The following is a 21,556-nucleotide window of genomic DNA, read 5'->3' on the forward strand; positions in this document are numbered from 1 at the left end:
TTCATTGGGTAGTGTTTGCTGTTGTTTGTGAGCCATAAAGCTTTGGCAGAAGATTTGCTTCCAAAAGGGGAAAGTTTATTGGAAATGATAAATTGCTACTGGGAAATATAAGCTAAGGTGAAAAATTTTCTTGCCACGTTGGTGTGATACTACTAGCTAGAGCAACTCATTGATCCCTTTTGCTAAAATGCACAATCATTTCTGTGAAAAAGGCATAGTGATACCATGCTGAGTATTGTATTGTCTAAAAGCAGTGAGCAGCAGTTTACTTTACAACCCTTTGCAGCCATGTGTTGAAGAGCACCTCCTGTCTTATTGGCATTGTACGTGCCAAAATTGGCTTATAATTAGATGTGTGTTTATATTCTGTTTCTACAAAGCAAAATGCGCAAATTATATCATAGTAATTTGTTATGTCATTTTAAAAATAATGTGTGCTTAGCAATAATTGTTACCCTGGTAGTTGGCCAGCAAATAAGTAAAGATTAAAATGAAAGATTAAAAATAATGGGGTGAAGGTTTGAAGGAATTTTTGCACAAATAGGAATTTGTGACGACTGCTGTTGCCATCTCCTCCTGTCCATGATTACCAATTAAGGGATAATGTCAGGGTACTTAGTTGGAATAGACACACGTAGGCATAGCAATGGTTAGGGATGTAGAAATACTGTTTCTTTCTCTGTTACTCTTTCCCCCACTCAATGTCTCTCGTTCCCTTTCCCCACTCTTGCCTTTCTCACATTCCCATAAAAGTAGCCTACATGACAATGTGAAAACTTATCCATCACAGCGTATTTCCCTTCTGAATCCTTTTTTAGGCTCTTCACTTTATTTGAAGTGTGTGGTTTTATGGTCATTCTCTGTGGTATTGTATCACCACTTCCTTCTGGGAAGCTAACAATGAGTTTGACTGGGTAAATTCATCTTTGAGGGAGCTAAAGATTAGCTAAATGAGGTTTCATAGGGTAAATACACATATGTCGACCTGTGTAGAGGAACTGGATAAATGAAAAACGAGGTACATCTGGGTCCACCTCCACTGTGTGGTCTGTGCACAGCCTCTTAAATAGTTTGCACAGTATATGTCAGTTGTGACGAATAAAAATCCAAGACACAATATTGTTGATGTCATCTGATGTGTAGAACTTAGTCAAATTTTGTCTTGGCTTCTCATTTGATCATCTCGCCAGCACTGAAGGTGAATCAAATGATGCTAACTGCAAATACTTGACTAATGTGATAATATATTTGATGCCAATTAATAATAATATTATCGCTTGGTAACTACTTGATGTCAAATTATAGTTAGGTCATCAAGCAATTGATATCAACTAATAAATTAAAGATGTACTGGCTGTGGAGCATGCTCAGAGGAAGATCACGAAAATGGTCACGGGAATGAAAAACTTAACGTATTAAGAATGTTTGAGGACTCTGGATTGATACACAATGGAGTTTAGAAGGATGGGGGGTGGGGTTTAATTGAAACACAGGATGCTGATTGGCCTGGACAGAGTAGATACTGGGAAGATGTTCCCATTGATGGGAGAGATTGGGCCCGAGGGTATAGCGTCAGAGTAAAGGGAAGACCTTTTAGAACAGAGGTAAGGAGAAACGTCTTCAGCCAGAGACTGGTAAATCTATAGACTTCATTGCCACAGAAGGCTGTGGAGACCAGGTCATTGACTATATTTAAGACTGAGACAGGTAGATTCTTGATTATCAATGGGATCAAGGATTAGTGGGAGAATGAGGTTGAGAAACTTATCAGCCAAGATTTGAATGGTGGAGCAGACTCAATGGGCTGAATGTCCTAATTTCTGCTCCTGTGTCTTATGGTCTTAAAAGTTGTATTTTACTGTAAATGAGGACAGGTGATGCTTGAATGATTGCATTTAAGAGTGAACGAAAACTGTCATTAGCGAGTGACGTGAAGAAATGTCAGTCATTTCTGGTAAGGTGCTATTAATAGCCTTGGCAAGATAGAAAAACCATGACATTCAAAGATTGTTTTAATATTCCTCTATTCACCAAATATTTCTGTCTTTGAAGTATAGCCCTCTGTCACATGCTTTGTTTTTATTTGCTAAATGTTGGGTCTGTAGATCAGTAGTGCCAGCAATTTGTTTCAGTTAAGCATCATAACAATGTGAAAATAAATGTAACCCCCCCCCGCTTTGGATCTAAAAGTTCAGGATAAATATCAATGGCAGACAACAAGTTGGATAGAGTTCCACTTAATGTGATACACATTTATGACATGACTAACCAAAAGTACATACAATGCTCACTATGACACTGGCTGTTAGAAGGCAAAAGTGAGGACTGCAGATGCTGGAAACCAGAGTCTAGATCAGAGTGGTGCTGGAAAAGCACAGCAGGTCAGGCAGGCAGCATCCGAGGAGCAGGAAAATCGACGTTTCGGGCAATGGAATGGAGGCAGGGAGCCTCCAGGGTGGAGAGATAAATGGGGGGGGGGGTCTGGGACTGGGGAGAAGGTAACAAAGAGTACAATAGATGAATGGGGGGGGGGGGGGATGGAGGGGATGGAGGTGATAGGTCAGAGGGGAGAGTGGAGTGGATAGGTGGGCAGAGAGATTGGCAGGTAGGATAGGTCATGAGGACAGTGCTGAGCTGAAAGGTTGGAACTGGGGTAAGGTGGGGGAGGGGAAATGGGGAAACTGGTGAAGCCCACATTGAAGCCCTGGTGTTAAAGTGTTCCGAGGCGGAAGATGAGGCGTTCTTCCTCTAGGCGTCAGGTGGTGAGGAAATAGCGGTCGAGGAGGCCCAGGATCTGCATGTCCTTGGCAGAGTGGGAAGGGGAGTTGAAATGTTTGACCATGGGGCGGTGGAGTTGATTGGTGCGGGTGTCCCGGAGTTGTTCCCTGAAGCACACTGCTAGGAGGCGTCCAGTCTCCCCAATGTAGAGGAGGCCGCTTCAGGAGCAACGGATACAATTAATGATGAAACTTTGATGGATGTGGAAAGCTCCTTTAGGGACTTGGCTGGAGGTGGGGGAGGGGGTGTGGGCTCAGGTTTTGCAATTCCTGCGGTGGCAGGGGAGGGTGTCAGGAGAGGAGGATGGTTTGTTGGGGGGTGTGGACCTGACCAGGTAGTCACGGAGGGAGTGGTCTTTGCGGAAGGCGGAAAGGGTGGGGAAGGAAATATATCCCTGGTGGTGGGGTCCGTTTGGAGGTGGTGGAGATGTTGGCGGATGATGCGGTTAATGTGAAGGTTGGGAGGGTGGAAAGTGAGGCCGGGGGGGGGGGGGGGGGGGGGGGGGGGGGGGGGTGGGGTGGGGTTCTGTCCTTGTTATGGTTGAAAGGGTGGGGTTTGAGGGCAGAGGTGCGGGATGTGGATGAGATGCGTTGGAGAGCATCTTCAACCACGTGGGAAAGGAAATTGCGATCTTTCTTTAGAGATGCCTCACCTCCATCCAAGACCCCAAAGGAGCCTTCCACACTGCCGCTCCCTCACCACCTGAAGCCTGGAGGAAGAACGCCTCATCTTCCGCCTCAGAGCACTTCAACCCAGGGTATCAATGTGGACTTCACCAGTTTCCCCATTTCCTGTCTCCGCACCTTACCCCAGTTCCAACCTTCCAGCTCAGCACTGTCCTCATGATCTGTCCTACCTGCCAATCTTCCTTCCCACCTATCCACTCCACTCTCCCCTCTGACCTATCACCTCTATCCCCATCTCTCATTCATCTATTGTACTCTTTGCTATCTTCTCCACAGCAGCCCCCCTCCCCATTTATCTCTCCACTCTGAAGGCTCCCTCCCTCCATTCCTGATGAAGGGCTTTTGCCCGAATGTCGAATTTTTTTTTTCTTCCCTGCTCCTCTGATGCTGCCTGCCTGGCCTGCTGTGCTTTTCCAGCACCACTCTGATCTAAACACTGGCTCAACAGATCTTGGCTCAATTTTGGAGTATATGGCCAAACTTCTATATCTGACTACAGCAGCAAGTCCTTTTTTTTCTGGTGTTTTTATATCCTGCTATGACTGTGCCATATAAGGTAATAACTTGTTTCAAAGCCATGCTCAGATCTTCTTCCTGGGCTTCCTTTTCAAGGTTATTCTTGAAGAAACACAGGTGGCTGTTTTGGTCCATCAATGTTGGAATGAAGAAGGCATGTTTATGTTTATGGAGCACATTTCTCCAACGTAATTGTACTGCCTTATGAACTTGCAAAAATCTATGTCTTGATTAATCTTCTTGTCCTACCTTACTGTTCTCACACCCACAATTCAGTTCTTCTGTCAGCATGCCAGCTTCTTCATTGCCCATTTATGAGACTAAATCCTGGCACGCAGGACTCCAACACAGACAGTTTACATTCATTAATAGGAAACAAATAAAACCATGGTTACTTAATTCAAAGTAAATAATACAACATAAGAGTAAATAACACATTGGCTTACAAAGTTTTGTGTGTGTGTTAGTATTTGCTTGCATCTAAGACGTATTAGTCATAACCATATCGAGTCCTGTGTGTGTGGTGATAATCCATCCCAATGGTCCCGTCAACATTGTGCTCATTGCCATAATTGTGAATTTGACTGAATTCAGATCTTAAGCTTGCTTTTGGAAGATCTCCAATAAAATCATTTAAAAGCAAGTTTAAATGACAAGGCCATTCTCCCTGAGTTTGAAAATAACACAACGCCAGATTATAATCCAACAGGTTTATTTGGAAGCACTAGCTTTTGGAGCGCTGGTCCTTCACCACAACCACCTGATGAAGGAGCAGCGCTCTGAAAGCTAGTGCTTCCAATTAAACCTGTTGGACTATAACCTGGTGTTGTGTGATTTTTAACTTTGTCCACTCCAGTCCAACACCAGCGTCTCCAAATCATTCTCCATGAGCAAATAAATCTCCTAAAATATTCTGCTGTGATAGCTCCTTTTGAGAAAACTGTTGAAAACTGTGTGTTCAGAAAATAAAAGTGTGCTGTTGACAAAAGGAAAGAATGAGTGAGTGGAACCATCTGTTATCCTTTATAATAGTAATAATATGGTTCAGTGTGTTTGGATCTGTTCTCCTGAGTAAGTATTAATTCTATCACAGAGGTTCACCATCTGTCAGAATGACAAGAGCAGCTTATTTTTTAGGTTATAGTGTTGCAAACAACATTCTGAAAATTGTCTTATGATGCACTTGTTATTTCATGCTGCCAGGGAATTATTTGGCTTTACATTTATGATGAGGTTTTACTTCTTTCTATACAGGAGGAAGAAAATGCATACGTTTCTGTGGCATGGAGTATTTTAAACTTCTGGATTGCTCATAAGTCGCTCTACAGTGGTTGCAATTTGATTTGGAACTTCTACACTCAGTTATACCATTTGGGAAGACTAGCTAAAGCTGATCAACAGCTTCAAAAAGAAAATGATAATTGAAAACCATGCCTCTGTAGAATTGGCATTTGTTTAGAAGGTGGTATGGCAGGATATAGACCCAGCATAAGGCATGCTGCTTTGCATTAATATTTTAGCTGTGTTCTGTTATGGAACATGGACATCACTGGCTCAGCCAGTGTTGTCCAACTCTGTTTGCCCTGGAGAAAGTGGCAGCAAAATGTGTTCTTGAACTGCAGTCTAACTGGTGTAAGTGGCCCACAATGGTTTTGGTGTTAGTCAATTGGATTGGGTTGTTTCCATTTCTAATTGTGGCCTCTTCCCACAGCTAATAGGATCACAATGTGTATATGCTAACTGAAATGGAATCATGTCATTGCACTCAGGCAAAGAATTCTGAACAGAGAATCCTTGATGAAGCCAGGTGGAGGATCAAGGTGGATTACCATCCAAGAATTGGGGTCCTTGTGGTGTACTAGGAGTGTCCCTACCTCTGAACCAAGTGATGAAGTCCCAGCTGCTCGAGAGGCATGTAATAGCATCTCTGAACAGATTGATTAGAAAATATCTAACGTCCAAGTGTTGGGGTTCTTATGTTGAAATGTAGTGTCCCTACCTCAGAATCAGGAGACCAGAGTTCAAGCCCCACCTACTCCAATAAGTGTATTAATATGTCTGGCAGGTTGATTGACAATACCTATTACCAAAGGATTAGGATTCTTTTGTAACTGTCATTTTCCCTTCTTCTGAGCCGGAAGGTCCCAATTTCAAATCCTACCTGCTTCAGAAATATGTAAAAACACTTCTGAACGTGTTGATTAAAAATCTATACTATTCAAGCATTGTCTGACAGGAATCAGCTAGCAGATAACGTCACCCCCCATAGTTACAGCTTAAAAAATATTTTCCTACAGTTACTGTAGGAGTTTCTTCTTGAACTGAGGGTATAGGGAACCATAAATAAAAAAAGAATTACTTTTTAAAAATTTAAACTGTGTAAACAAATGTTCTTTTAAATACTGTAGAATTCAATTAGAATAGTCCAGTTTGGTAACACTCCATTTGATTATTATTTTGGATTTCTCATTGTATAGGCTTTTCCAAGTTCCAATGCAATAATATGTTGCAGTACTAAGGGCAGCAAGCATTTTTGGATTAAACATGCAGAAAAAAAATACAACAAAATGCTAAAAGTGAGAAACATTTTAATAAGTAATTTGAAGAGGCTAAAGCGGCAATGACATAAAGAATGTCTATGTTTCCTCAGTTAATAGTTATTTCCAAAGTGCAAAGAGGACACTGGATTAAGTGATAACACTTAAGTCAGTTCTCATCATTGTTTTGACTTTCATTTGCATATAATGACCATAAGCTTATTATAAATGTTAATGGATTCCAGGTTCAATAGCATGTTGATTTTATTGAGTGGCATTCCAGTTGATTGTGCAATGAATCTCTCCACAATTGTGCACAAAACTATCTTTAGTCATTTGGAGCTGTAGCTCTGTGCAAGTGGAATCAATTGCAAAGCATGCTTTGATACTGTTCCCAAAGCATTAATATCCCTGTGCAGTGAATCCAGAAGGATTACATGCCTGGCATCGTTCAGTACTGTCACTGTATCACCTGAACAGATGCTTTAAATTATTTTTTGCTGCAAAGGGCACTGTGTTTTGAAAGCTTGTATGATCCCCTGGTATAGTGACCATGCAAAGCCTGTAATGCCTGAGGATAGAGACAACTCGGCTTTGGATGAAAACACGCAACTATCGTTGATTGCAAAATGAGTTTGTTTTCTGCTCTGGCAACCAGGCTTTGGTGAAGAATTTCAAGTATTTCTTTTGATTCAGAGATCAAACCGAAAGTTATGAACCTGATGATAGCACAGAGAGTTTGTAGATTTGTCAATATTTACAGTGGGGAACTCAACTGTCCCAAGTATCAATGTCAAGATAACTACAGAACACCACAGTGACTACCTCACTTTTTTTCCTTCTGATTGCAATGTCTTTGTATATTAGTTCACTAATTCAGATGGCCCTCTAAGAGCCAAGCCTTGACAAATGTAAACTTTCTTCTTATCAAAGTCATCTCAAAAGTCTGACAAAACCTAATATCATGTACTTCGCCATTGCTACCAGTTGTATTGGATGAATTTTCTTGTGTGTAATTGTTATCCTATAATTTGCAGCACTAAACTGTTTTTCTGAACGTGAGATATAGCTTTCAGATTATTATGTTTCTTTATAAGCAGTGAGCAACTCTCAGCACACCAATTGATGAGGCATATTATAATCCGGTGTTAGTGTATGTCTTCAACATCACTGGCATGTCTAAGTTTAAGAAAAATTCTGAGTTTTGTTCATTGATAATAAACATTATTGTTAATCATTAGGTTAAACGGTGTAGATTGTGAGATTTGCAAACATGATTGACAGAACTCTTGACGAGTGATGGATATTGTCTCCTTGTCCTGCAAAACCCTAGCTATGCGAATGTGGCAGATCAGGGTTCCTGGAAGATTTTAAGTTAGTAAGTCAGCAAAGTTGCTTTTATTTTTCAGGCAGTTCGCTTCACTTCTAATTTCCTCCAATAGGCATTGCTATGAATTGAAAGTGTTATGCCGGTGTAACAAGAAAGCCAACACTTCAAAAGTTGATCACTCCAATCAGCTCATAATTACCTAGTTCTGATACATGAGTATAATTGAAAAACATTTTGGAAAACAGGATTAGGATCATAAAGCCAATTTACTATAAATGGTTATTTTTAAAGGTGAATTATACTCTAGGTATTTACATGATTTGTCATTGAATAATTGCAAATAAGTTGGTTTACATTGCAGTTAAATATGTACTAACCAAATGGGATCAAACTAAAGAAGCAGCTCTCCCAGAAGGGGTTAGCAAATGCTGCTGTTTCAATTCCACAGTGGCAGTCTGTCACTTGATGCAGACGTTGATACATAGCTGAGGAAAGCAGCTACCACCTTTGACCAACTCATGAAATGTACATGAAATATCATCAGGCTGTCTATTAGGATCAAGCTGGTAGTTTGCAATGCCCGTGTTCCCAAACCATTGAATGGTTGTAAAACACAGGCAATTCACAACTCTCAAAAGAAGCTCAATAATTTCCATCTTCACTGTCTGTTGCATGTGATGTTTGTGTTCTGACAGGACACATAAGTGCAATAGTCATTTTTAAAGACAAAGCTCTCAACTTTGTTAGCACTCATCAAACAAAGTCGGATTAGTTGCTTTAGCCACATTAGCAGGATGGAACATCAATCCATACCCAAGGATCTTTTTAAATGATGAAATAACCAGAACCAGATCATCAGTGGGTGCCAAAAGCTTCACTTCAAGGATGCTGACAAGTGTGATATGGAACTCTTGCATATTGAGTACCACACAAGAGTCACTGGGTGTAAGAGAGTAAAATATTAAGTGGAAAGTTCCCAGTGACCTGAGGCTATGGCATCTTGAAAACAGATGCTAATACAAAAAGCAACCTGGCTGTCTCATGTGGTACTTGTGGCAGAACCCAATTCTGGACAATTGGCGTCTTCAGACATTAGTTGCACCATATGAAGACATCTGTCTGAAATAGATTGTTCTCTGCAATTTCATGGATTGAAGGTGCTGATGCACATCTGAAAAACCAAGGTATCGGCAAGAGTTAGCAAAAACTAATGTAGTAAGTTAAATTGTAGCGTAATAATTCAAATGAACCTCATGGTCTCAACATAGGAATAGATGTTTTCTTGAGTCACAGTATTATTGACAGACAGCTAATTGGATAAAAATAATCAGTTGTAGTAAGGCTGGTGAACTTTGGTTTGTGGAATTGTGACCAGTTGTGAAAACCATTCAGCTTCTTGTTACCAGTCAAATCTGACTTTGTATGCATGTCCTGGTGAGATTCTGTTTATTTATTCCTTCTTCACTGTTTACAAAGCAATAGTATAAAAGTACAGCAACTCCTTCCTCAGTCATTTGTTGAAAAAACAGTCCTTTTCTCAATTCAGTTCACAGTCAAAAGAAAATAATAAATTCTTTACAGTGATTGAAACAAAGGTATAATTTAAGCCATTTAAGGATCAAGTGAAACATCATAGAAGAAAATATTATTCAAAATTTATTTCACCAAAGGAATTTATGAAAACAGAAGCAAATATTTATTTTCTTTTTGTTTTAATCTAACAGGGGAATTCCTGGAAAGAAATGTGGAGCAATAATTCTCACAGCAGAAGAATTGAGCAATTGCCATGTAAGAACAAGTTATCAATCTTCTTCCAAGTTAAGAACTACATAATACAGTAAAGGTGTCATCAAAATTACCCATTAGAAATGAGACCTATGTGTCATGTTTCTGCTAACTAAAGAAATTTAACAAGTGGAACTTCAATTTTTGAGATGTTCTTTGGGGTGACTACAACTATTAGTGAGTCTTATGATCTGTTTAGCAATGACTGGGCTCAGTAGATAATAATCATTAGGAACTCAGACAAGCCAATGGTGCAATGCAAATACAGGCTTTTGTTCCCTCATAGTTAATTGTGTTTCCTTATTCTGAGGATTGGAGGTGAAAAGAGTCTCTGCAGATTGGACACATGCTCCAAGAATGACAGAACTATGAAAGACTGTTGATGAGGAGAGAGGATTAATATAACAGTTAAAAATTCATTTTCTTACATTCCCTCTTTCAGCCTCGCAAGCTGTTAGATGTTTTTACTCAGCCTGTTCAGGTGTGTTATGACCTATCTCTGGAGTAGGTTTTATTTCAACCCAGGCCTTTCTGGTCCAGAGATAAGGAAACTACTACGGTGCCACAACAGCCCGTTATCCTTTTTATACTAGATACTATGATCACATAAATTTATTGAAAATTAAATATAAAGTAGAAATTTATCATTCTATTGTGTCTAAATCTTTGAAGTCAGAATGAAGAATTTTGGGTTTGTCAGTTGTGCTGTGGCATTTTACTTTCCATCCCTTTTTGATATGTATGCCACAAAAGGGAATGTAAATATATCACATAAACGAAGGTACATAAGCACCTTTTTTGTGCTGCTGAAAGCATGTTTTAGTGGACGCGTAGGAAATTTTCTTTGTCTCTATTTCGTCCACAAATTAAAGGTGCAATTTAACCAAATAAATCAAAATGGCAGTACCATTATAGCATAAAACAATTAACAAGCCCCAAGATAAGGTTGTTAGTATGCCTGTTAGCTTGTGTCAGGCATCTTTTAATTGTCAGATGAAAGATAGAATCCAATTAGTAGTTCTGCACAGGCATTGGTTCTGTACCACCTCCTGATTGGAATGAAATTGAATTGGCTTAACATGTAACCAATATCCTTGTATAATGTCTGGAAATTACAATTTATTCTAGTTGTGCTGATATCAAATAACATTGGGTCACACTGATAGCTATTAAAATTCAAAGTTCTTGACACCAGAAGCAAATCATAAAAATTATGCTTAAACTTACATTCGAAAATTTAAAATGACGCAATACATAACATAAAATAGGATTTCTACATTTTTCTTATATGACAATAAAATCAACAGAAAAATTTAATATTTATTAAATGAATATAGACTAAGTAACTATTCTTAATCATTTAGATTGCATTCTTAAGTCTGGCTTTAAACTAGTTATTGCACATTCGCACACTGGATATAATTCAAATTGCACATTTAAACTGACATTTCCGGTATTGTACATGGATTCTGTTTTTTTCATTGCTGAATTAGCCTATACATCCTACATACAAAGTAAAGTTGATTGAAACAAACAGAACGCTGGAGAGACTCCACATGCCTGGTAGTTTCTGTAGGGAGACAAAGAGTTAACATTTCAAATCTGATTTGATTTCATCAGAAATGTTTCTACAGCATTCTGTGTTTGTTTCAGATTTCCACCTTCCACAGTCTTTGCTTTTATTAAGTAATGCTGATTGGTTCAGTTATATGTAGGACCAGCATTTATTTTCTGAATGAATTGCGATTATCAAAGAGCTTTATTTCATATGTATTGACATTAATTGAATTGTTCAACTTGGTGAGCTGCAATTTTAAACTTGGAATATAGGGCAGGCCGATGTATTACAACAGCATTGAAATACATGAAAACTAAAGAATCAATGTGTATCCCAAATATTCATTTCAAACCAGCAATTTTGCAGGCAGCTTTCAAGCCTTTACTTTTTCTTTTGAATCGGCTACATAATACTCAATAATACCATTTATTGTATGCTTACTTACAAATTAGTTGCTTTATAGATATAGTCTGAAAGAATAAGATTTATGTTGTGATTCTTAATGGGCTTTCCATAAGAGTCCTGAAGAAGCATAGAATAGTTCAAGTAGAGAATGTAAAGTAACCAGCAGCTCTGGCAGCATCTGTGGAGAGAAAGCATAACGTTTCAGGCCCAGTGACCCTTCTTCAGACCTAGAGGGAACTAATAGGAGTTGCGAGACCCAAAACATTAACTCTGCTTTCTCTCCACAGATGCTTCCAGACCTGCTGAATTTTTCCAGCAATTTCTGATTTTGTTTCTGATTTTCAATGTGTGTAGTTTTTTCTATTTTTTAAAAAATGTAATTAACCATGGTTTATTTGCGTTATTAGACTGCTAAATAAGTTAGTCTTGAACGAATACTTTTGAGATCATCAAAAGAGAATTGTACATTTTGCAAAAGCCATGCTATTCAGTGCTTTCTTTCACTGCCTATTTTCATTATTTATTTATTTACATCCATTTACTTACACTCATAATTGGGCTTTCCACATGGTTCTATTTATTGACCTACCAGTACATCCTTGGCAACATCAACCAAATATCTAGCAGTTTTAACAGCTTGTGGAGAAACTTTTTGATTGCTTCCTTTCACACTTGATGTTTTCCTGACTCCCTCAGGATATTGTGGCGATGCAGTTTTGTGCCAACAAATTAGATAAAAAGGATTTCTTTGGAAAGTCGGATCCTTTCCTTGTATTTTACAGAAGCAATGAGGATGGAACGTAAGTGATATATTAATTTTTTTAAATCAGTAGATTGATTTCCAGATATTGATCATGCAACTAATATTTAACCTTGATTGAAGTAATGCGTTCAGTTTTGGTCTCCCTGTTCTAGGAAAAATGTTGTGAAACTTGAAAGAGTTCAGAAAAGATTTACAATGATATTGCCATGGTTTGAGCAATAGGGAGAAGCTGAATAGGCTGAGGCTATTATCCCTGGAGCATCGGAGGCTGAAGGGTAACCTTATAGAGGTTAATAAAATCATGAAGGGCATGGATAGGATAAATAGCCATGATTTTTTTTCTTCAGGGTAGGGGAGTCCATAACAAGATGGCATAGGTTTAAGCTGAGAGAGGAAATTTTAAAAGGGACTTGAGGGGAACATTTTCATGTGTATGGATTGAGCTGCTGAGGAAGTGGGGGAGGCTGATACAATGACAACATTCAAAAGGCATCTGGATGGGTATATGAATGGGAAGGGTTTAGAGGGATGTGGGCCAAATGATGGCAAATGGGACTAGATTAATTTAGAATGTCTGGTCAGCATAGATGAGTTGGAATGAATGGTCTGTTTCTTTGCTGCACATCTCTGACTCTATAAGTGTGGTGTGATGCACTTTGGAAGAAGAAACAAGATGAGGGAGTGTTTAATGAATGATAGGACATTGGGTAGTTCAATGGAACAGAGATCTTGGGTAGTTAGTCATAGATCCCTGAAGTCAGCACAGCAGTGAATAAGTTATGAAGGCATATGGGACATTTGCTTTCATCAGTCATGGCATAGAGTATAAGAGCAAGGACGTAATGTTAGAGTTGTCCAGAACATTGATTATGCCACAGCTGGAGTGATGTAGGCAGATCTGGTCACCTCACTCCAGGAGGATGTGATAGCACTAGAAGGAAAAGAGAGGAAGTTCACCAGAGTGTTGCCTGGGTTGGAGCAACTGAACGAAAGAGAAAGATTAGCTAAGCTTGTAATACTTTCTTTAGAGAAGAGACAGCTGAGGGGGGGACATGATTTCAGGTTGAGGGGTATGGATATAGTAGGGGACAGCTGTCCTCCTTGGATAAGGGGATCAGTCATGAGAGGACATGGTTTTGGGGTTAGGGGCAGGAGATTCGGAGGGGATTTGAGAAAAGAAAATAACGTAGAGGGTGGTGGGAATCTGGAATGCACTGCCTTTTAATGTAGTGGAGGCTGGAAATCTTGCAACCTTTAATAAAAATTTGGATGATCACTTGAAATATCATAACATTCAAGGAAAAGAGATAAGTATAGGAAATTGGGATTAGTCTGCCTTTCGCAGCAATTATCAATGGGCTGAAGACCCTTTTCTGTGCTGTATGACTATGAATCTACTCCTTTACCACCTTTTTCCTGTAGACCATAAGAAATTGGAGCATCAATTGGATCATGGTTGACCTGACACTCCTCGTGTCCAACTTCCTGCCTTTTCGTCAAAACCGTTGATTTCTCCTACTAATCATGTATTTGTCTATCTAAGCCTTCAATATACACAAGGACTGTGCCCCACAGCTGCTTGAGACCAGGAGTTCCTGCCTAAAAGATATTCCTCCTTTTCTCAGTTTTGAATTGGCATCCCTTAATTCTGAGTCTATGTTCGCTGGTCCTAGACTCCCACATGGGGAGAAGCATCCTCTCAGCCTTTACTGAGTATAACCTTTGTTCTATACCAAGGATTATCCTGGTGAATCTTAACTGCCTCCAATGAAATGATATCTCCTCTTAAATAAAGAGTTTAAACTGCTCAAAGTACTCCAGATATGGTCTCACCAACACCTTGTAGTTAGACTTGCCTTCTCTCATACTCCAACTCCTTGGAACTAAGGGCCAACATTCCATGAGTTGTTCTGATTACTTGCTCCACCTCTGTGTTAGCTTTCTGTTTCATGCCTAAGTACCCTCAACTTCCCTTTGTATTGTAGTTTTTTGCACTTCTTCTCCATTTAAATTTTTCTCAGCTCTTTTGTTCTCCATTCCAAAATGAAGGACTTCACATTTTTCACATTAGCATTTACCAGCCTTTTGCCCGTTTACTTCAACTTTCAATATCTCTCTGTAAATTCTTGTGTCCCTGTCACACCCTGCCTTTCTACCTATTTTTGAGTAGTCTGCAAATGTTTACAGTGTATTGGCTTCCTTCCTCCAAGTCATCAATACATGTTGTAAAACCTCTGATCCCAGCACTGATCGCTGTGGATCCTCACTGGTCTCAAGTCACTAACCTGAAAAAGAATCCCTTCTCCCTGTTTTCTGTTTCCTGCTCATTGGCCAATTCTCTATCCATGTCAATATCCTGTCACCAACATTGTGAGATTTTATCTTATGACTTAACCTTTTATTGAGGTACAGTCAGTTCTGCTATAACACACATTTCTTCAATGCGAATTGACTTTAATGCGATTGAAAAATTTAGACTCTTATTTGTAGAACGTGAATTTTCCTTACCTGTATTGGCTATAATGCGATTATGGCCTTATTAGTTTAAAAGGTGTGGCTATTGCATGATTTTCTTACAATGCGTGATTGCACAAAAACAGAATGATCAGATTGTAGCAGAACTGATAGCACCTTGTCAAAATGCCTTCCGGAAGTCCAGATGAAATATATTGCTGCTTCCACCCTATCCACTCTGGTTCAGCCTCCTTCAATAAAAAAACTTTGATAAATTAGTCAGACACTATTTCCCATTCATTGTGCCATGCTAACTCTGCTTGACTGGGTTATGACTTTTCGAATATTCTGCTGTTTATCCCTTAATAATTGATGTGTTTTTCCAGAAATAGATGCTACGTTAATTGTCCTATAGTTAGTTAATTTTTACCTCCCTTCCTGTTGATGTGCTTGTAGAATTCAATGGGATTCCTCCTTATGTTATCTGCCAGTCTTTTCTCATGATTCCTTTTTGCTTCAATAATATTTTCATGATCTCCTCTGAATCTTCAGTATTCCTTTTCAATGACAGTTTTATTTTCTACCACACACCTGTGATGAGCACAATTTCTCCTTTGATTTAATTTATATTGCCCCAGTCATCCAGGGAGCTCTAGGTTTGTTGCCCTTCTATTTTCTTTTGAGGGGGAAGACCTTAACTGTACTTGAACCATCTCCTCTTTGAAGTATCCATTCATTGAGTTGCTTCTCCTGTCAGTCAGTGTTTGTTCTAGTTTGACCTGGTTCCATTTTTGTGCCATTGATGATATTAATTATTCGTATTGTCCTTTTCTATCATCATCCTAAACCTTAGGGTACAGTGATTACTGTCTCCTAAATATTCTTCCACTTACACTTGACCTATTTTGCCAACCTCATTTCCAAGAAAACGGGCCATAGTGTATGCTTTTTAGTTGGACAGGATGCACACTGCTGGAGGAGATTTTTCTGAGCACAATCTTGGAGTGTTTTCCCCTCCCTTCCCTTAGCACTACCACTGTTTCAATCGATGCTTGGATAATTAAAATCCTCAATTATAATCTCTCTATAATGTTGCCACCTTTATAAGTTCCCTGCATGTTTGTTCCTCTGTGTCCTTCTGACTAGTTGGTGGCCTACAGAATGTAAACAAGCAATATAATTGCACTCTTTTGTTCCTTCACTCTAGCCAGACTGATTACCTTCTTGAACCCTCTAGGGCATCCTTTGGCACTGCAGTGATTTCATTAACCAATACTGTCACCGGTCCTCCTTTTTTTCCTGAATGCTTAGTGCTCAAAAATATTTAACATGTGCGCTTTTCCTTTAGCCAGGTCTTTATTGCTATTGCATCATATTTCCATATGACAATTGACGCTTCTAACTCCCCAATTTTATTTACTATATTCTGTGTGTTCATATTCACCTGTTGCTGATTTAGACTTTATTATTTTTTTCCCTTACTCAGACTTCATATATTAACATTCTATTTTATGTATTAGTGCTATCTATCTGTCCAATATTTTTATTCACTCTGGTATTTGAAGACAATCAGACAACTCAGTGGTTAATTTCACTGAGACCAAGTTTATTTCCAAACTTGTTAAAAACTGAACTGAAATGTTTAAACTGTTGGGCCTGGTTGTCAAGGCTTCTGGCTTATCCATCTTTTAACTTAACCATTCGTTACTGTATGCTATGTGATGCAGGTGAAAGAAAATTTGAAACGAATTAGGTAACAGTCCTAGAGTATACTGACAATGTGGGTAGGGCAGGAAAGTGCTGAATGGAATCTCTTGACCTGACATACAAGCTTAATGCTTGTATGAAATGAGAAAGGAATAGAGATCAGAAGCAGCTAAATCTTTACAACATGATATAAACTAATAATGCAAGTGAACAAGAAAATGGCAAAATAAATTAATAATGTTATACATAATGCAAACAATCATTTGTCACAGGATATATAATGAATAGAATTAAGTTGCATGTTGGAGAGGAACCTGGCAATAATAGTTTATAATAAGCTACAAATCTCTAACCTTCATACATGTCCTGTTTGTTATTTGAACCAGGATTGATAGGTTGGACAGTGAGAACCTTCTTACTCAGATGGTAATGGCTAGCACGTGGGGGTGTAGCTTTAAATTGAGGGGTGATAGACATAGGTCTGATGTCAGAGGTAGTAGGGGCGTGGAACGCATTACCTTTAACAGTAGTAGACTCGCCAACTTTAAAGGGCATTTAAATGGTCATTGGATAGGCATATGGATGAGAATGGAATAGTGTAGGTGGTCTTCAAATTTGTTCTACAGGCCAACACAACATCGAGGGCAGAAGGACCTGTACTCCCCATAATGTTCTATGTTCGAAGTGGTGTGCACTGCTTGTAATTTTCTTTTGCCTCAGCATTTGAAGGAAATTAATACGAGCTGCCAATCTTTACTTCATAACAGCTTGTTTATAACACTTGGTGATGCATGCAACATATCCATAACAAGCTGCAATTCTGAGGTTGTATGGAGAGGTATGAATGCTGCATAATGGTCTGACCCGATCTGCAATTTTCTGATACAGAATATGAGAATGACAGGGCAGGTTATAAATCAATTTTACTCCATTCTCTGTTTTTTTTTTAACCATTTTCCATTATTCTCATTAATAATTGAAGAACGTTTTTCATATAACACTTCAGTGACTTACAAATTGCTTCACATTTTAGGATCATGTTGTCACAATAGATTTTCTGGTCATAGTGATTTATTATGCCTTTTTCTGGGAATGAATATATTTCATTCATATATAATAAAGGATTTATCTGAAAGCTGGAAAACTGTCATTATTTAGAAAATAATTTATATATCTTCCAAACTTTAACTGAAAGGTTCATTCCAGTTTGGCTGCTTTGCATAATTCACACCAATGATTTATCCTAAAGCTATAGTGTAGCTTCCTACATTTGAAATATGGGCTCATTAACAGTTTTGCAGATCTGAAAAGATTCAGCACAAATTAAGCAGGCATAGAGCGATTTTAACTATGAATCAGCCACTTAATTCTGTGTAATTCCTCAGCTAGACATCACTTTCATAATTAGTACTTTAATATTTTCTCTATTTAGTTATTTATCCACCTCTGCCTGTTTTATCTAATGCCTTAAGTTTCTTCCTTGATTGCTAACATTTCTGCAAGCCTTACTGTCCCAGTTTTATTGTTAACACTGAACACAATTTGTTCAATGCCCACCTCACTGACCCCTCAACTTTTATAGACAAGACAAGACAAGTCCAATCTATTCAGTACTTTCCCACTGGCATTCTGTTCCACACTAAATCCTGATCACGACAATCGCATTGACGTCTATTGGTTCCATGTCACTTCGGGAATTAGATTCAAAATCTAAGACCTTGTTTAGAAATTCCACCTCTTCCACTCACCCCCGCCGCTGTGTCCCGCCGTGCCCCCACTACCTATGCATGAGTTTGCTCTTTCCCTGCCTCAGCATTCTCTTCTTGCCTTACATCCCACTCTGCACCCTTCAGACCTCCAACTTTGACCTGCCTTTCAGGCCACGACACCTTTCTCCACTGTTGAAGCACACACTTCATTTGCCTCATCTCTATTTGAAGCTGCCTGAAAGTATTGCCTTTTCTGTTTTTTTTCTCTCACTATTTTGCTCTCTCGCTCTCTCTCCTAATTCTTCTATTACCATGGACATCCACTTCTCCAATGTGCACTGTCTAAAGCCTTTAAGGGCACTCAATAAAAATGAATTGCTTTATGTAGCATCCTGTAATGGAATTGCTGGACTTTCTACAATCCTTTCTTTTCCATATGTCCTTGCTCAAAAAAAATGTTCCATAGATAGGCTCTCTGTCATCTTTCTGATGGAAGTTGTAATAACAGCAGTCGCTCATTAGGAAAGATTTCCATCAACGTGATTCTACTCAATGAGATCACTTCAGTCCATGCACAGACCATTTTCCTTTCTATTTTACAACTTTGGAACAGGAATAGGCCATTCAGCCCTTCAAGGTTGCTTTGGCATTCAACAGGATCATGGCTGATTGGTGGCCTAATAACACATGCCTGCCTAATCTTTTGATATCCTTGCTGATTAAAGGTTTGTCTATGTTAGACTAAATTTAACAATTGAATTACAATTGACCCCATCTGTGCAAGAGAGTTCCAAACCTCCACCATTCTTTCCATGTAGATGTGCTTTCTGACATTTCCCCTTAATGAACTGTTCTTAATTCTTAGATTATGCCTCCTTTTTTCGAGATCTTTAACCAGTGGAAATGGCTTATCTTTATCTACCCTATCTTTCCCTGTTAATATCCTGAAGATCTTGATTAGATCACCCTTTAATCCTCTAAATTTTAGAGAATAAGAGTCGAATTTGTCTAATCTCTCCTTGCAGCGTAACTCTTGAAGTAAAGTTTCATCCTTGTAAACCTGCACTGAACTCCCTCCAGGGCCGAAACCTTCCTCCTGTGCCCAGATCTGTTCACAGTTCTGTAAGTGGGATGTAACTGGGCTTTCATATCACTGCATCTCTGTACTCCAGCCCCTTAGATATGATGGCCAGCATTCCATTAACGGCCTTGAATATTATCTCCATCTGTTCATGGCATTTTAAAGAATTATGCACCTGAACCCACAAATCTTGTTGGACATCCACGGTATTTAACTTTGTGCTTTCTTAAAAAAAAAACCCTGATCTATTCTTCTTTTGGTTCCAAGTGGAGAACCTCTCACTTGCTTATATTAAAGTCCATCTGCCACAGCTTTACTCATTCACTTAATCTATCAATATCCTGTTGTAATTATTATGCTGTCTTCAACACTGCCTATAATGCTGCTCAATTTTATATCATCGGCAGATTTGGATATTTGGCTTTTAATGCAATTTTCCAAGTTGTTAATGAATATTGTGAATAATTAAGGCTCCAGCACAGATCTCTGTGGGGCACCACTAGTCACATCCTGCCAATTTGAGCACTTACCCATGATTCCAACTCTTTGTTTCATGCCATTCAACCAATTTCCTATCCATGTCATGACTTTCTGGATGCACTTGTTGAAGGGATAGACTGAATGTGTGGGTTATTTATTTGGATTTACATGCTAAATAAAAAAAACATATCAAAGAGACTTTATTGTGTGTTTCAGATAGAACAGTCTGAGTATTAAACATTTGCACTAAAATTTGAAGTATAACCAAAAATATGAGGTACACATTATAAGGCATTGCTTAGGAATTTATACATTTTGTTTCCATACAGGAAAGAAACAGCCTTTATTAGTTGTGCTATTAGGGTATCAGCAATTGATTTTTAACATTTCTGGATTCATTAATTTGCATCTTAACAGTAAAACATTACATTTTAATGCTTTTGTTCGTAATGCTTTATTATCGATGAGCAAGATATATACAGTTAATGTGTGGAAAGGTACGTGATTCCTGCTCAAAACTATTAAAGTTGAGATTTAGGTTGCCAAGAAGACATTTAGGTTTGGATATATTAAGCCCCTTCTTGGTGGGTTTTCAGAGGAAGGGAATGTACAATAGGGTATGTACATGGGTCAACACACTGATGCACCACTCCCAGAATACAAAAGGTGGCAGGTGCTGAAACCCACCCTGAGAAAGATTTTTCTTAGTCAATCTTTTCTGCCGTATTACGACAAGCCTCAGGGACAGACGGAGGAACCCAGACCTCTTGGCCCAGAAGTATTACAACTTCCCCAAAAGATCTTTGCCTGTCCGCCATATGTAAATAAATAATTCAGAGTCAGTTGAACTTCCAGCAACATTCGAGCTGGTGTGAGTATGTGGGAAGCCTTTTATTTTACAAGATTTTGATAATACAGGAAGAAAATGAGGTCCTGTCTTCAGGGGGTGCCCTGAGAGTATGGGGGCACCTCTCAAAAAACAGATTTTAATCCCTTTTCTCCTTGCATGGATTTAAAAATTCTCCTTTAAAATGCATCCAACTACTCTGCTTCCCCTTAAACCTAAGGTCACCAAATCCCATGTGCCTCCCCCACACCCAATGTCCCTTACCTACCTTGGTCAGAGATCCAATGGGTGTTAATCCTGGGACTGGCTAGTCCCACAGCTGAACTCTGGCACTGCTGGAGTGCCAGCTAATCAGATTGTCCTACCTTCAGTGGGAGGACAAAGTCCCTGTATTCACTGAGTTAGCCCACCTGCAGTGCATGATGGTGGTAAGGCTTGTTCTGTTTCTGCCAACTGGCTACTGAATTTGCTTCCAGGCTTCCGGCTGCCTAGCTCTGTCAATGTCTGTCCTTTATTATACTAAACTAGATGTTTACCTAATACGTATTAGTGAACATTATGAGAAAAGAACCATTGTATCTGCTTTAACCGACTGATAATAAACCCAACATAAAACACACAGTTCCCAGCAAAAAATTGTTATCTTTCCTATAACATATCTGCAGACTAGGTGGGGTGAAAGAAACTGACGTGCTAACATTAATCATTCTGATTTGACACCTTCTCATCTTTATCCACAGTGATATAACACATAAATGAATTGATAAGGTCCTGACCTCCAGGATTCAACTCTTGACTTGAACTCCTACCACTCATATTAATTCATTGAATCTATGGTGTGGTCCATTGGAGTTCATTTTCAAATCAATAAAGTGGAGACAGAAAAAACAAAATTTCGTATTGTTATTTTGTTATTACTA

The 21,556-nt window shown here is 38.9% G+C and overlaps 1 protein-coding gene across 6 annotated transcripts in view; it reads left to right on the forward strand.

Annotated features, from left to right (window-relative positions):
• The window catches only part of LOC140466677 (copine-8), a 360,152-nt gene that overhangs the window by 215,068 nt on the left and 123,528 nt on the right, over positions 1–21,556 (forward strand). For all 6 annotated transcript variants that reach the window (XM_072562133.1, XM_072562131.1, XM_072562135.1 and 3 more), the window contains 2 exons: positions 9,572–9,635; positions 12,292–12,395. In XM_072562133.1, the coding sequence (XP_072418234.1) occupies positions 9,572–9,635; positions 12,292–12,395 (168 nt within the window). The remainder of the gene's footprint in view (positions 1–9,571; positions 9,636–12,291; positions 12,396–21,556) is intronic.

The sequence above is a fragment of the Chiloscyllium punctatum genome, chromosome 44 (assembly GCF_047496795.1).
Source record: "Chiloscyllium punctatum isolate Juve2018m chromosome 44, sChiPun1.3, whole genome shotgun sequence".
Classification (NCBI taxonomy): Eukaryota; Metazoa; Chordata; class Chondrichthyes; order Orectolobiformes; family Hemiscylliidae; genus Chiloscyllium; species Chiloscyllium punctatum.